Consider the following 15,191-nt stretch of genomic DNA (forward strand, 5'->3'; position numbering starts at 1 on the left):
TGGAAATTCACTTTAAGCTTATGTTTTGCGTACGTTCTATGGCTAACATCCAAAAAGTTCAGGGAAGTTCAAAATTTCGACATAGTCTAAAAATTACACATTACTTATAGGATATTGGCATTGGTATAACTCATATACTTGAGTTGTTTGATCTCGTCCTATATGTGGATCCTCGCAGCTCTTTTAATTCCGACTCCACAGCTGCCGGTTGACACTTCATTGATATAATTGTGAATAGCTTGGAAAGAACTTGTCATCTTTGACCCAAGAAAGGCCTGGGAAAGTAGAGTTCCTTTGAGGTCTACGGCCTCCATGAACGTCTTCATAGGCAAGTTCCAATTGAGTTTCAAGGGCCGATCCGTTCCCAGGAATAACAATTTTATTTTGACTCCTGACTATCCGACTTACAAAATTTTATTGCGTTCGCTGTTTCAAACGATATCTGAACTCACTGCTGCCTCCTGCTGGCCATGAGCTGCAAAGAACATTGCACATTGTGCTCATGGTACATTATGGACGCAAAGTGGTAAATGTCCTAAATACATTTATGGCTTAGGGAAGGCCATCATATTCCAAGCCCTTAAAGTTACTGATCTCTTTGGAGCAATGAGGCCACTGCCACTTGCCTATTTGGAGCAATGATAATGCCCCTGTTTCGCCAAAGAGCTCATTTGCATATTGGCAAAAATGGCAATATCTCGAGAACAGAGGAACAAATTCACAAGAGGGAAACACAATTTGATTCAGGTGACGCTAACCCAAGGGGTTGTTTTCTGTGGCAGACTCCCTTTAAGATCGGCTGAAAAATAGTTCATGGTCCAAATTGTGATCTTATGGTCATGCTTTATCACGTTCAAGGTTCACATTGTGGTCATGCTCTACCTCCTTCATTGTGCATAGTGTGGTCAAGCTCTACTCCTTCATGGTTCATATTGTATTCAGGCCCTACCTCCTTCATGGTTCATATTGTGGTCGGGTTCAATCTCCTTCATGGTTCATATTGTAGTCAGGCTCTACTTCCTTCATGGCTCATATTGTGGTCATGCTCTACCACCCTCTTTATTCATATTGTGGTCAGGCTCTACCTCCTTCATGGTTCATATTATGGTTAGGCTCTACTTCCTTCATGGCTCATATTGTGGTCATGCTCTACCACCCTCTTTATTTATATTGTGGTCAGGCTCTACCTCCTTCATGGTTCATGTTGTGGTCAGGTTCAATCTCCTTCATGGTTCATATTGTAGTCAGGGTCTACTTCCTTCATGGCTCATATTGTGGTCATGCTCTACCACCCTCTTTATTCATATTGTGGTCAGGCTCTACCTCCTTCATGGTTCATATTATGGTTAGGCTCTACCTCCTTCATGGTTCATGTTGTGGTCAGGTTCAATCTCCTTCATGGTTCATATTGTAGTCAGGGTCTACTTCCTTCATGGCTCATATTGTGGTCATGCTCTACCACCTTCTTTGTTTATGTTGTGGTCAGGCTCTACCTCCTTCATGGCTCATATTGTGGTCATACTCTACCACCTTCTTGTTTATATTGTGGTCAGGCTCTACCTTCTTCATGGTTTATATTGTGGTCATGCTCTACCTTCTTCATGGTTTATAGTGTGGTCATGCTCTACCACCTTCATGTCTCATATTGCATGTATGATGGACCACAATATTTTTTCCATTTCGAAGAGTGATTTCTGTCTCTGCCCTTTGGCCAATTTCCAAACTCATTTATTTTTCACATTACTATTGAAGTGGTGCAAAAGGACAACCAAGTTCTGATGTGACAGACGCAGGGAAGAAGCTCGAGGAACTGAAGCGTCGTAGAGGCGAATCAGATTCTGGAGAGTTTGAGAAGCTTAAACAGAAGCAACAAGAAGCCGCCGTGGAACTGGAGGAGCTGAAGAAGAAACGTGAGGAAAGAAGGAAACTGATGGAAGAAGAAGAACAGAAGAAGAAACAAGAAGAGGCCGAGAAGAAAGCTAAGGAAGAGGTGAGATGGTGTGGCGAGCGGTGATCTGTGGGGTTGAGCCGATCTTGCGATTTCAGAATCGATTTTAAAATCCGATTTCCGATCATTTTTCAGCTGATCGCGATCGTGAAATTTGCTCAATCGCCGATCGGAATCCGATCTTTTCCGATCCCGATCGCTGAACCCTAGTCAATGCTTCTCTATGGGAAAAGTCACTTTTAGGGTTGAGCCGATCTTGAGATAACCTCCGACCTCGATCCCACTGGAAAAGATCAGGATCGGAATTCCAATCACGATCGTGAAATTTACTCGATCGCCGATCGGAATCCGATCTTTTCCGATATCGATCGCTCAACCCTAGTGGTCTGTGTAAGTCTTTTATTTTTTAAAGCCAATGGATTAAAATTTTTACAAAAACTTGTCTCTTATCTTAGGAAGAAAAGAAGAAACGTAAGGAAGAAATAGAAAGGAGACGAGCAGAAGCCGCCGAAAAACGCCAGAAACTTCCAGATGACGGGTTATCAGAAGAGAAGAAAACATTCACATGTTTTACTCCAAAGGGTTCAGCTTTTAAGGTACAAACCCAAATGTCCTTTCTTATGGATATTCGTCTTTTTGGTTGTAATTTTTAAGACTGCAAATTGCAGGTTAACTTAAAGGGGTATAACTTCCCCTTTACTGGTCTGTACACAGTATAACACCCCCTTTACTGGTACCAGACAGTATAACACCCCCTTTACTGGTCTGTACACAGTATAACACCCCCTTTACTGGTACCAGACAGTATAACACCCCCTTTACTGGTCTGTACACAGTATAACACCCCCTTTACTGGTACCAGACAGTATAACACCCCCTTTACTGGTCTGTACACAGTATAACACCCCCTTTACTGGTACCAGACAGTATAACACCCCCTTTACTGGTCTGTACACAGTGTAACACCCCCTTTACTGGTACCAGACAGTATAACACCCCCTTTACTGGTCTGTACACAGTATAACACCCCCTTTACTGGTACCAGACAGTATAACACCCCCTTTACTGGTCTGTACACAGTGTAACACCCCCTTTACTGGTACCAGACAGTATAACACCCCCTTTACTGGTCTGTACACAGTGTAACACCCCCTTTACTGGTCTGTACACAGTGTAACACCCCCTTTACTGGTCTGTACACAGTGTAACACCCCCTTTACTGGTCTGTACACAGTATAACACCCCCTTTACTGGTACCAGACAGTATAACACCCCCTTTACTGGTCTGTACACAGTATAACACCCCCTTTACTGGTACCAGACAGTATAACACCCCCTTTACTGGTCTGTACACAGTATAACACCCCCTTTACTGGTCTGTACACAGTGTAACACCCCCTTTACTGGTCTGTACACAGTATAACACCCCCTTTACTGGTACCAGACAGTATAACACCCCCTTTACTGGTCTGTACACAGTGTAACACCCCCTTTACTGGTCTGTACACAGTATAACACCCCCTTTACTGGTGCCAGACAGTATATTGCCCCCTTTACTGGTCCCCACCAGGGTCGCTTTAACTATAGGGACAATGGTGCACTTGCATCGGGCCCCATGGTGCCTGTGGCCTTCATTGGACAGCGGGATAATCCGACATTTGCTGTCCATGGCAGTAGGTCTGAGTTACCCCAACTCATTGGCATCCTCTTGGGGGTGAGGGGACATAAATTTGTGGGGGAAACCTGGAGGGTGACATGAATCTGTGGTGGAGCAACCCAAAGAAGGACATTATAAGGGGGATATTGTATGGGGCCAATAGGGAACTATATACTATGGGAGAGCCACTAAGTATAATACCCCCTGTACTGGCCCCACATAGTATAATGCCCCCCTGTATTAGCCCCACATGGTATAATGCCCCCTGTACTGGCCCCACATAGTATAATGCCCCCTGTACTGGCCCCACATAGTATAATGCCCCCTGTACTGGCCCCACATAGTATAATGCCCCCTGTATTAGCCCCACATAGTATAATGCCCCCTGTATTAGCCCCACATAGTATAATGCCCCCCTGTACTGGCCCCACATAGTATAATGCCCCCTGTACTGGCCCCACATAGTATAATGCCCCCTGTACTAGCCCCACATAGTATAATGCCCCCTGTATTGGCCCCACATAGTATAATGCCCCCTTTACTGGCCCCACATAGTATAATGCCCCCCTGTACTAGCCCCACATAGTATAATGGTACCTGTACTAGCCCCACATAGTATACTGGCCCCACATAGTATAATGGTACCTGTACTGGCCCCCACACAATATAACAGCCCCTTTGCTAGCCCCTGAATGCGGGTATGACTGTCTATTATATGTGTAGCTACCAACAATTTGCTATCCAGGTATAGAATGGTGTGAGATGTGTTCCTATTGGCAAGGTCATGCCCCCTTTTGGGTTGTGTATGCCCCTTTTTGTGACATGAGCATGCTAATGTGATGTTCACTGTCCTTCTTTTAGGACGTCACGTGACCATGACATAACATGCCCATGTCACATCAGCTCATCTACTTGACAATATTTGACAAATTTTCTATAAATATTTTTTTCTTCTTTCCTATTTTTTTTGCAGAAATACTTTGTGATTTTATACACTGTATGTTGTTGTTTTTTTGGTTTTTTTAAAATGCGTGCCTTGTGTGTGAATAGCGGTGGATTTAGTGTCACATGCTGCCACCTAGTGGTCAAGAATTTGAGACGTGTACATCCGATTGCTATATAGTCCTTATATTGCCTTCGTTTACAGGTGGAGCAGACTTTAGTGCTTCAAAAACTGAGGTGTGTGTATTAAAAGCAACCGTGGGGTAAATGGCGCGGATACGATCTAAATCGTACGTGATATTTTTCTAATTCGTCCGTGATGACATTTTATTCTAAGCTGATGCTGCACTAAAGGCTTCTTCACATGTAATATAAATTTGGTAGATTATTTGGTCTTTATACCATTTTGGACGTTCTCTTATTTTGCATGCTGACTTGTGGTTTGGGTTTGCCGTGGTTGTATTATATAAAATTATAGAATATCAGCCCCTCATAACCCCCCCCCCCACAATTATGGTAATGTTTTATGTGAGTTTTAACCCTATACAATCTCCTTGGGCCTTTCCTCACCCCTTATTTGCCAATAATGCAGCTCCTCAGGGGCGGGGCTTCTGTGCAGGTTCCATCTATTAGTAATCACACTCATACTTTCTTTCCCTGGGCCCCACAGCATCTACGTTATAGTCTCTATGATACACCTGTGTTTAAGAGTAAGCAGTGGGGTCATGACTAATGTAAGATTATTAAAATTATTTTGTTTCTATTATAGATTGAGGAACGGGCGGAATTTTTGAATAGGTCGGCCCAGAAAAGGTGAGTGATATAAGTTTTGTAAATTATACAGATATAGAAATGGGCGAACCGATTCGTCACGAGCCGGGTTTGACCCAACAAAACCAGACAATGGGGGATTCTTCTGGGATGAACTAAAATGGCCGCCGCGACATGCATTGTGGTAACTTATTATACCCTGAGGTCTTTTCAATACTGTGTGGAGGGGCCACTATGGGGGATAATACTGTGTGTAGGAGCCACTGAGGGACATAATACTGTGTACAGGGGCCACTATGGGGTATAATACTGTGTGCAGGGGCCACTATGGGGCATAATAGAGCGCGCTTAGGAGGGGGTCAGTCGAGGTCGTCGTGGGGGGGGGTCCATGTCAAAAGTTCGCCACGGGGCCCCGCCATTCCTAGTTACACCACTGCTCATACTCCTCTTCCTTCACCTCTTGAGGGCCTCCTGACACCTCTTAAGGGCCTCCTGATAGCGTCCAGAGCTTTCTCTCGGTCGCCTGGTGATATTATACCCCTTGGGTTACTACTGAGGCCTATGATCAGGCTTCAGTGGTCACATGAGCATGCTGAGCGTCATGGCCCAATCACAGGCCCAGGGCGTTAGATGTGACTGAGAAGGTCGAGATGCTGAGACGCCACCAGGAGGCCCAACTTGTTTGACCCAAAACGAAGCAGAGACCTGACTTGGGAGTTTCGCCCATCTCTATACAGATATAAACACAGCATATAGAGGAACAAAAAAATCTCCTATATGCCCCTCCCATTTGACTACATCACCCACACCCGACGACCTACTGACGTATTATTGAGCAGTTCATTAATATATTCGTTAAAACGGTTCCGCCTGAACTCCTACAAAAATTGGCAAGACAAGTCATGTAATAAGTTACACTGTACCGACTCCCACAACATTACGTGCCACGGTTCAGTTGCCCCTGACGTCAGTACAGACTCCAATTTCGGAGGTGACTGCCTTAAATCTGCACCTTTATTGTCTCGTGCGGTTCAGTTCTCTTCCTCTCTTCCTGACTTAACAGAAATGACTCTGTTCTCAGGCGAGCGCTCATTAGGACATGACAAGTGCTGTAAATGAGGGCTTTGTTCTATGATTAAAGCCGGCCACCGAGTTCCCAGGCGCCCGGGCGGCCATCTTTCCTTTATGATGTTATCAACAACTTAACTAGTCAGAGGAAATGGATGGCGGTTGTTGTGTTACACTCCTGTGCACGCTTAATCATAGCAATCCTGGAGAACACAAACCCTCGCCACATGTCATTCTGCACACTCAACACTAGAGGGCGGACTTTTATTTGCTGAAGATGTGATGGACACCGTAACACCTGCCTGGCGAACGCCAAAGAAATCCCAAAAATCATTATATGTATACAGGTGTGCCCAGGGGTGAACCTAGGGTTTGTGCCGCCTGAGGCGGACGTCCCCTCCCCCAGGGCCCCGGCATAGCACCGCCTGAAGCGGTCGCTTCAGGTCACCTCATGGGAGGTGCGGCGCTGTGTGTGCCTGGGATCTGATAGTTCTGGTTCTATCCAGACTTGTTCAACCCAAAACGATACAGAATCCCGAGACACCTGGACTCGAAACTAAACAAATCTTGGGAAGTTCTCTGACTACTGGTTGCCACCCAACTTTCTCCAAAATTGTCATCCATGTTTTTCCACCACCTTATATATTATTTTTTCCAGTACCCATAACCCTTTGCTCCCATAGTATTTATAACACTTGTGTCTCTTATAGCGTTAAATCTTCACAACCAGCGGTGGTGTCCAAGATCGACAGCCGACTTGAGCAATACACCAGTGCCATTGGGGTAAGTGTGGGATCGTGTGGTTGGTAACTTTTTGAATAGTCGGGATTTATTTTTGTGGCCATCACAATAGTCAGTACAATTGGTGGTGACAATAGGCCAATCCAACAAACCCAAGGCCTCCACCCTTAGAGCCAACCTATAAATAATAAAGCATAAGATAATGGCTTCTTCTGGATCAACACACTAGGTTAGTTCTTAGTTTGGTGTTACCGGTTACGTAACCGTTCACGCTTCATTTTTTTATGTATTATTTTTTGCAGAACAACAAAGGCCCCAGACCTGGTAAACCCGCACCAGCCGACCTTCCGCTGGTGACCGAGGGTGTGCGGAATATAAAGAGCATGTGGGAGAAAGGAAATGTATTCTCGTCACCCAGTGGAGTCGTCTCACCGAACAAGGTAACCACTGCTAGTCTCATTAGCCTCTATATCGTTGCTACTATTGGGTAGTAGACAGGGTCAAAGTGGGTAGGATGGCCCACGGATAAACCACATAGAGGTACCCTGGTGGGCCAACAATCAGATACACTAACTAGAGCCCCGGGACTATGATATTGTTTCGGCCTCTTCACTACTTACGTAACATAGCGCCATACATTGTATAGTGGCTCTTCTTGGTATTGCAGCTTGGCCCCATTCATCCATCCGAATGGGACTAGGCTTCACCATGGCCATGTGGGCAGTGGATGAGAAGTCAGTGGCCTGAGAAAAGGAAGTGGTGCCCAATATCATAGTGCCAGACAACCCGATTAATTGGCACATATAATATATTGGAACACTGATGAGGAAGCCATGATGGAGTTAGTCTATGATAGACTCCTTATTGTGCGTAAATTGGCCCCTACAACTAAATGTGGCCACTCAACATACAACCCACTTGTTTGGCCATCAGCTTCTCCTCTCGACTCCCATACACATGCACACTCAGCTCACGCATAATACTTCTAGAATTCTGTCCTTCTTATTTGGGCTTCTATTTCTGTGGTTGACTCCATCTTGCTCCTGACTGCCCGCTACCTCCCTTCCCTTCAGCTCTTCCAAGTATCCGCCCTGGGCGTTCTCACTTTATAAGCATGACTGACGACATGACCTCATACCATTCTGGAAATAACATAAAACCTTATCCTAGTCATTGGAGCATCAAGGTTTTGTATGATTTGTTCAAGGAACCATTTATTTCTTCTCCTTGTTCTTAAAGGGACTTTATCTCCAGACTCTGGCATATCACCACGGCACTGCAGATAGATAGGTTAGGGTCTCCTGAATCAAACAGTGTTTTCCCCTTGTGAATCGCTGCCTCCGTTGCCGAGATATTGCCGTTTATCTCAATATACATGACTTCCTCGAAATAATGGCGGCGGCCTCAATACTTCAAAGCGCTCATTTGCATATAACAAAAACTGTGATATCTCGGGAACGGAAAAAGCGATTGACAAGGGGAGAACACCATTTTATTCAGGGGACCCTAACCTATCTACCTGCGGGTTCTGTTGATATGATAAGTTTTGGTGACAGACTCCCTTTAAGGCACTTGTCACCACCAAATTAATGCCTTTGTACTAAAATTGTGTTTATTTGTTGTTTTTTTTCAGGAAACGGCAGGATTAAAGGTTGGCGTCTCGAGCCGTATTAATGAATGGCTTACAAAAACCCCAGAGACCAACAAAACCCCTTCTACAAAGCCTTCAGTAAGTGCCACAAGACCTATGGCCATCATGTGTCCATGTATGGATGTGCAATATGCGAATACCGGTGGTCAAAACCGCATTTAAAGGGGCTGTACAGAATGACTGCTTTTTTTTCCTCATAACAGCTTCACACTTGTCCGTACATTGGAACTGGTATTACCACTCTTCTCCACTGAAGTGAATGCAGCTGACTTGCAATACCACACACTACCTGTGGACAAGTGTGGCGCTGTTCTAGTAGAAACCAGCCATGTTTTTGTAATCTTATGCATAATTACGAAGAACATCATGTGTGCTAAGTTCTCCTATTGAGAATAAAATAATACAGGATATAAAATACTAATAATTTATTGAAACGTGGCAGAAAAATTTGCGAAACAGAACATGACAGGAGATTAAAATTCCTCACCTTGTCCTCCAAACCCATGTCTGTTTTTTTTTTTGTTTTTTTTTTTTGGGGGGGGGGGTTTTCACTACAAACCCACCTAAAATATGCCGTGTGTGATCTTGGTACAATAGATATTGAAAAATCTGATTACTAGTGCATGAGCCTGAGGTGGCCACTCCCGTGTTGCCATGGTGACATTCAAAGGATACATTGTATGTTTTTACATACACTCACCGGCCACTTTATTAGGTACACCTGTCCAACTGCTCGTTAACACTTAATTTCTAATCAGCCAATCACATGGCGGCAACTCAGTGCATTTAGGCATGTAGACATGGTCAAGACAATCTCCTGCAGTTCAAACCGAGCATCAGTATGGGGAAGAAAGGTGATTTGAGTGCCTTTGAACGTGGCATGGTTGTTGGTGCCAGAAGGGCTGGTCTGAGTATTTCAGAAACTGCTGATCTACTGGGATTTTCACGCACAACCATCTCTAGGGTTTACAGAGAATGGTCCGAAAAAGAAAAAACATCCAGTGAGCGGCAGTTCTGTGGGCGGAAATGCGTTGTTGATGCCAGAGGTCAGAGGAGAATGGCCAGACTGGTTCGAGCTGATAGAAAGGCAACAGTGACTCAAATAGCCACCCGTTACAACCAAGGTAGCCAGAAGAGCATCTCTGAACGCACAGTATGTCGAACTTTGAGGCAGATGGGCTACAGCAGCAGAAGACCACACCGGGTGCCACTCCTTTCAGCTAAGAACAGGAAACTGAGGCTACAATTTGCACAAGCTCATCGAAATTGGACAATTGAAGATTGGAAAAACGTTGCCTGGTCTGATGAGTCTCGATTTCTGCTGCGACATTCGGATGGTAGGGTCAGAATTTGGCGTCAACAACATGAAAGCATGGATCCATCCTGCCTTGTATCAACGGTTCAGGCTGGTGGTGGTGGTGTCATGGTGTGGGGAATATTTTCTTGGCACTCTTTGGGCCCCTTGGTACCAATTGAGCATCGTTGCAACGCCAAAGCCTACCTGAGTATTGTTGCTGACCATGTCCATCCCTTTATGACCACAATGTACCCAACATCTGATGGCTACTTTCAGCAGGACAATGCAATGCCATGTCATAAAGCTGGAATCATCTCAGACTGGTTTCTTGAACATGACAATGAGTTCACTGTACTCCAATGGCCTCCACAGTCACCAGATCTCAATCCAATAGAGGAGCATCTTTGGGATGTGGTGGAACGGGAGATTCGCATCATGGATGTGCAGCCGACAAATCTGCGGCAACTGTGTGATGCCATCATGTCAATATGGACCAAAATCTCTGAGGAATGCTTCCAGCACCTTGTTGTATCTATGCCACGAAGAATTGAGGCATTTCTGAAGGCAAAAGGGGGTCCAACCCGTTACTAGCATGGTGTACCTAATAAAGTGGCCGGCGAGTGTATATCAGGTAGTAACCCTGGCAACCAGGCTGGCTGAATTCTCAGTCTGCTCTATTAATCAGATTTTTTTTCAAAAATTCTTTGACTTTTACAACTTTTTGTAGACCTTCAATGCAACTATTTTACGTTTCCCTTTTAGCTATTGTTGACACCTCTCTCTTTCTTGCTCTTGATCAGCTGATTTTCTTTCCTTACTCGTCTATCCATCTGCCCCCACCCGAAGAGATCTCCTCTCTGATGCCTTCTTCTTCTTCCTCCTTCTTTCCTTATTGGATCTTTTCATTGTGCTGATAAGGTAATAATGTGGATAAGTTAGTAATTCTTTACTATTGATGTTTTACACTGGGGTTAAAGAGGATCTTTCGCCACCTCCACCAACTGTAGTTCTTTGAATCCTACAATAGGCGCCGCTCCTCTGATTCTGGAGCAGTTGGAATTGTTTCTCTAGCCCCCACCATTCCTGAGAAATCTGTTAATTTTAGTACCCAACATGCTAATTAAGCTCTCTGTTGTCAGGTGGGTGGGTTCCAGGCTGTCTAACTCGGGACCGCCCAACTGACAGTGTAGAGACTAAATAAAATATTGGATGGTATAATTAATAGCATCAATTGCTCAGGAATGGTGGGGGCTACAGAATAAATTCCAACTGTATCAAAATCAGTGGAGCGGTATCCATTGAAGGGAGCCAAAAGCTGGAAATGGTGGAAGTTAAGAAAGGTCGTTTTTAAGGAACAGTATTGTAGTCTCTTCCAGAATTATCCATGTTCTGTAGTGTACTGTTCTAATCCCTGCCTAAATTTGCCTTTGAGGGCTTCAGGACATTCTTAGATGCCCATTCTTACTGAGAAAGGTGTTTCATTGGCAATTATTTTTAACCATATTAGATAGGTTAGTGTCAACACACCACAGCATATCACCCCAGCCCTGCAGATAGATAGGTTACTGTCACCAGAACCAGCATATCACCCCAGTCCTGCAGATAGATAGGTTACTGTCACCAGAACCAGTATATCACCCCAGTCCTGCAGATAGATAGGTTACTGTCACCAGACCCCAGCATATCACCCCAGTCCTGCAGATAGATAGGTTACTGTCACCAGAACCAGCATATCACCCAAGCCCTGCAGATAGATAGGTTACTGTCACCAGAACCAGCATATCACCCCAGCCCTGCAGATAGGTAGGTTAGTGTCACCAGAACCAGCATATCACCCCAGCCCTGCAGATAGATAGGTTAGTTTCACCAGAACCAGTATATCACCCCAGCCCTGCAGATAGATAGGTTAGTTTCACCAGAACCAGTATATCACCCCAGCTCTGCAGATAGGTAGGTTAGTGTCACCAGAACCAGCATATCACCCCAGCCCTGCAGATAGATGGGTTACTGTCACCAGAACCAGCATATCACCCCAGCCCTGCAGATAGATAGGTTAGTGTCACCAGAACCAGCATATCACCCCAGCCCTGCAGATAGATAGGTTAGTGTCACCAGAACCAGCATATCACCCCAGCCCTGCAGATAGATAGGTTACTGTCACCAGAACCAGTATATCACCCCAGCCCTGCAGATAGATAGGTTACTATCACCAGAACCAGCATATCACCCCAGCCCTGCAGATAGATAGGTTAGTGTCACCAGACCCAGCATATCACCCCAGCCCTGCAGATAGATAGGTTAGTGTCACCAGAACCAGCATATCACCCCAGCCCTGCAGATAGATAGGTTAGTGTGGGATTTCTATTTTAAAAAACATCCTGGGCAATAAATGTGTGAATGGTAACATCTCTTATGGTCTTGGATTGGGTGCTACAGCGGGGCTTTGGGCCATAAGCAACTGGGAATCTGGTGCAGGTTTTTAGTTGTCCTGCAGCGCCCCAACAGGCAAAATGAAGCATTGCATACTACTCAATGAAATGAATGGGATGTTCATATAATGTAAGACTAAGATTGGTCCTCCAGAGCAACAGAGGCTCTCCCAGCAGAGAAGGCAAACAGGAGGCAATCGGCTGGTTGTTGGGCCAACTTCTATTTCTTTCTTCCTCCTTTTTCTTCATTTAATAACTTTTATATTTCCATGTTCAGGATTTAAGACCTGGAGATGTTTCCGGCAAACGTAATATCTGGGAAAAGCCACAAACAGAGAAGCCTGGGTCACCAACCAAGGTGAGAGCAGAACATGACCGTATTCTTAGTTACTCCCAAACATCTTATTGCAATTCATCCGTCACCAAGGGGGTCATGGTGTAGTCAGGGGGGAAGGGCCATAACTTTAAGATCAGCAGGTTAACGCCGGAAGTCTGGAAAGTGGAGAGGAATTTGAGGAAAAAGTCCACCTCAAATTCTTCTTCACTTTCCACCATGTGAATGGCCTTTTTAGGCCATCAAGGATCAGTTGTGACTGCTATCCCATATATTTACATCCCTACCTAAGGGAGAGGCAAATACTTATGGATCTCTAATATTTATTAACAGATGACAACTGGCGGAAAAAAGTCTGACACTAATGGTAAGTAACATTTCTCTTCTTTTCTTTGGTCTATAGGTTCTAGATTCTTCTAGATGAGTGAATTTCCACCTTTTAACCTCCTGTAGACCTGAAGCTAAATTACGAAATTCTCTCTACCTACAGCCACCACTAGGGGGTGCTTAGGAGCTTACTGCAGACTCTATTATGTTTGTATGAGCTTAGCTCTTAAGCTCCCTCTGGTGGTGGCGGTTGGTAGCAAAAAAAAACGTAAAAATGTCATGGTGCAAAAAAAGTAGACACTTACTTTAAAGAGGACCTCTCAAATCTGAATTTGGTCGATCAGTGGACCCCTACTGAGCTCATATTGATCGTTCATAGGTATAGGACAATATTTTTAGCCTGGAAAACCCTTTTAAAATTGTTACGAGGGTCCAGATTAAATCGAATTAAAAAAAATTCTCAAAAATATTTTGAAATTATTTTTACTGTTATTTAAATTTTTTAAAAAATATTACTATTATCATATTTTCCAAAGTAAAATTTCTTAGATGTCTACAATTTTTTTTTTTTCTTTTTACCTTCTTCTCCAGCAGGATTAAGATTTGAGAAGGAGCCATAAATCACTTTCCAAGCCACCGGACCAACTCAGATATAAAGTGCTAAAAAATTGTCATTTTTATATTTATGTTTACTTTTACCAAAAAATGTGTTTCTCGATCCGCTGAATCAAACCCTGTACATTAGCACTGTATTTAATATCCACCTCTCCAGTCAGCGACTCCTCCAGAAGTACAGCACTGCCTTTGCACAAGATCTTCAAGAATCTCAGCTGTGAAACCAACCGATTTCTACTGATACCATTATACCGACAAAAATTTGTTAGCAACAGCAACAGGGCAGTTTTTACCATGAGATTTTGCGCCAGCATAATCGCGCTGCACTTTAGAGTATAATACGGTTTACTTTTTTTTTTTTTTTTCTTTATATAACGACTAATGTCCATTAAAGAAAAAAAATACAGATTTTTTTTATTTTATCTTTTTTTATTATATTTTTTTTTTCTTTTGTTGCAAACTACTTTGACCTTTTTCGTTCTGTTACAGGTATTGCCAAATTTTTTGGTTCGTACTAGCCAGCAGTGGTACTTTTTATGGTTGACCTTATAGTGTTATAATAGTTCAACTGTTTTTTATACACATTATATACACAGGTAGCTTTTAATCTGACAACACTATTAAATGCAGAACGCTTTTATATGTGCTAGAATATATCTAGATTTTTTTTTTTTTTTTACATACTAGCCAATATCACAGCTTTTGTTAATTCACTTTTTTTTAGTTTTTAGGTTTTTTTGTTTTTTTTTTTCATTCCAATAACCTGTAAAAGAAAAATTTTAAGTATAGGCCCGACAACATCATTAAAAATAATAATAATAAAATATAAGCAAAAAATAAATCATAGGTACAATATAAGAGAAGTACAGATTAGTTCAGATTTGGGGGGGGGGAATTAAAAAAAAAATTGTAATTAATTTATAAAAACAGAATTTTTTAAAAAAAATATTTTTAGAAATTAGAAAATCGGCACAAAATTGAGAGTCCTGCCATTGGGATCACAACACTCATTTAAATATATGTTTTTTGTTTTTTTTTCATTCTCTTATTAATCTGTTCCAAAGTTTTTGACAGGCAGGTTTCATTTTATATGTATATAGTTACTATAGGTGACATCAGTACAAGAAATAGATTTTGACCCTTTAAGACAGTGGGGGGTAAATGTGCCAAGTGTAATTTTTTTGACTACATTCGGAGGGGCTCTAACGCAGCCACATTTTAGAGGCCATTCCACTGCCGACACACACAAAGTCCCGCCCCCGAGGTTCTTTAGAACCAAACTTGAATTACCATAGGTTCTATGGTGATCTGTGTCCAGGTTCAGTAGGACCGTGGGAGGTCCAGGTATTGTGACTGTAATATGAACGCCATGTTGACTGTCTAAAACTTGACTTTTATTAGTAATATCATT

At 43.2% G+C, this 15,191-nt stretch overlaps 1 protein-coding gene across 7 annotated transcripts in view; it reads left to right on the forward strand.

The window, feature by feature from the left end:
* The window catches only part of CALD1 (caldesmon 1), a 106,520-nt gene extending 92,128 nt beyond the window's left edge, over window positions 1–14,392 (forward strand). For 4 of the 7 annotated variants that reach the window (XM_075275133.1, XM_075275137.1, XM_075275134.1 and 1 more), the window contains 9 exons: window positions 1,753–1,990; window positions 2,404–2,544; window positions 5,317–5,360; window positions 7,097–7,169; window positions 7,430–7,567; window positions 8,761–8,856; window positions 12,782–12,862; window positions 13,172–13,205; window positions 13,757–14,392. In XM_075275133.1, the coding sequence (XP_075131234.1) occupies window positions 1,753–1,990; window positions 2,404–2,544; window positions 5,317–5,360; window positions 7,097–7,169; window positions 7,430–7,567; window positions 8,761–8,856; window positions 12,782–12,862; window positions 13,172–13,205; window positions 13,757–13,785 (874 nt within the window). In that variant the 3' untranslated portion in view covers window positions 13,786–14,392. Of the gene's footprint in view, window positions 1–1,752; window positions 1,991–2,403; window positions 2,545–5,316; window positions 5,361–7,096; window positions 7,170–7,429; window positions 7,568–8,760; window positions 8,857–10,875; window positions 10,994–12,781; window positions 12,863–13,171; window positions 13,206–13,756 lie in introns of those variants that run through there. The other 3 variants (XM_075275135.1, XM_075275138.1, XR_012716130.1) reach the window with 2 other exon arrangements.
* The last annotated feature ends 799 nt before the right edge of the window (window positions 14,393–15,191 follow it).

Source organism: Leptodactylus fuscus, chromosome 5, assembly GCF_031893055.1.
Source record: "Leptodactylus fuscus isolate aLepFus1 chromosome 5, aLepFus1.hap2, whole genome shotgun sequence".
NCBI classification, from domain to species: Eukaryota; Metazoa; Chordata; class Amphibia; order Anura; family Leptodactylidae; genus Leptodactylus; species Leptodactylus fuscus.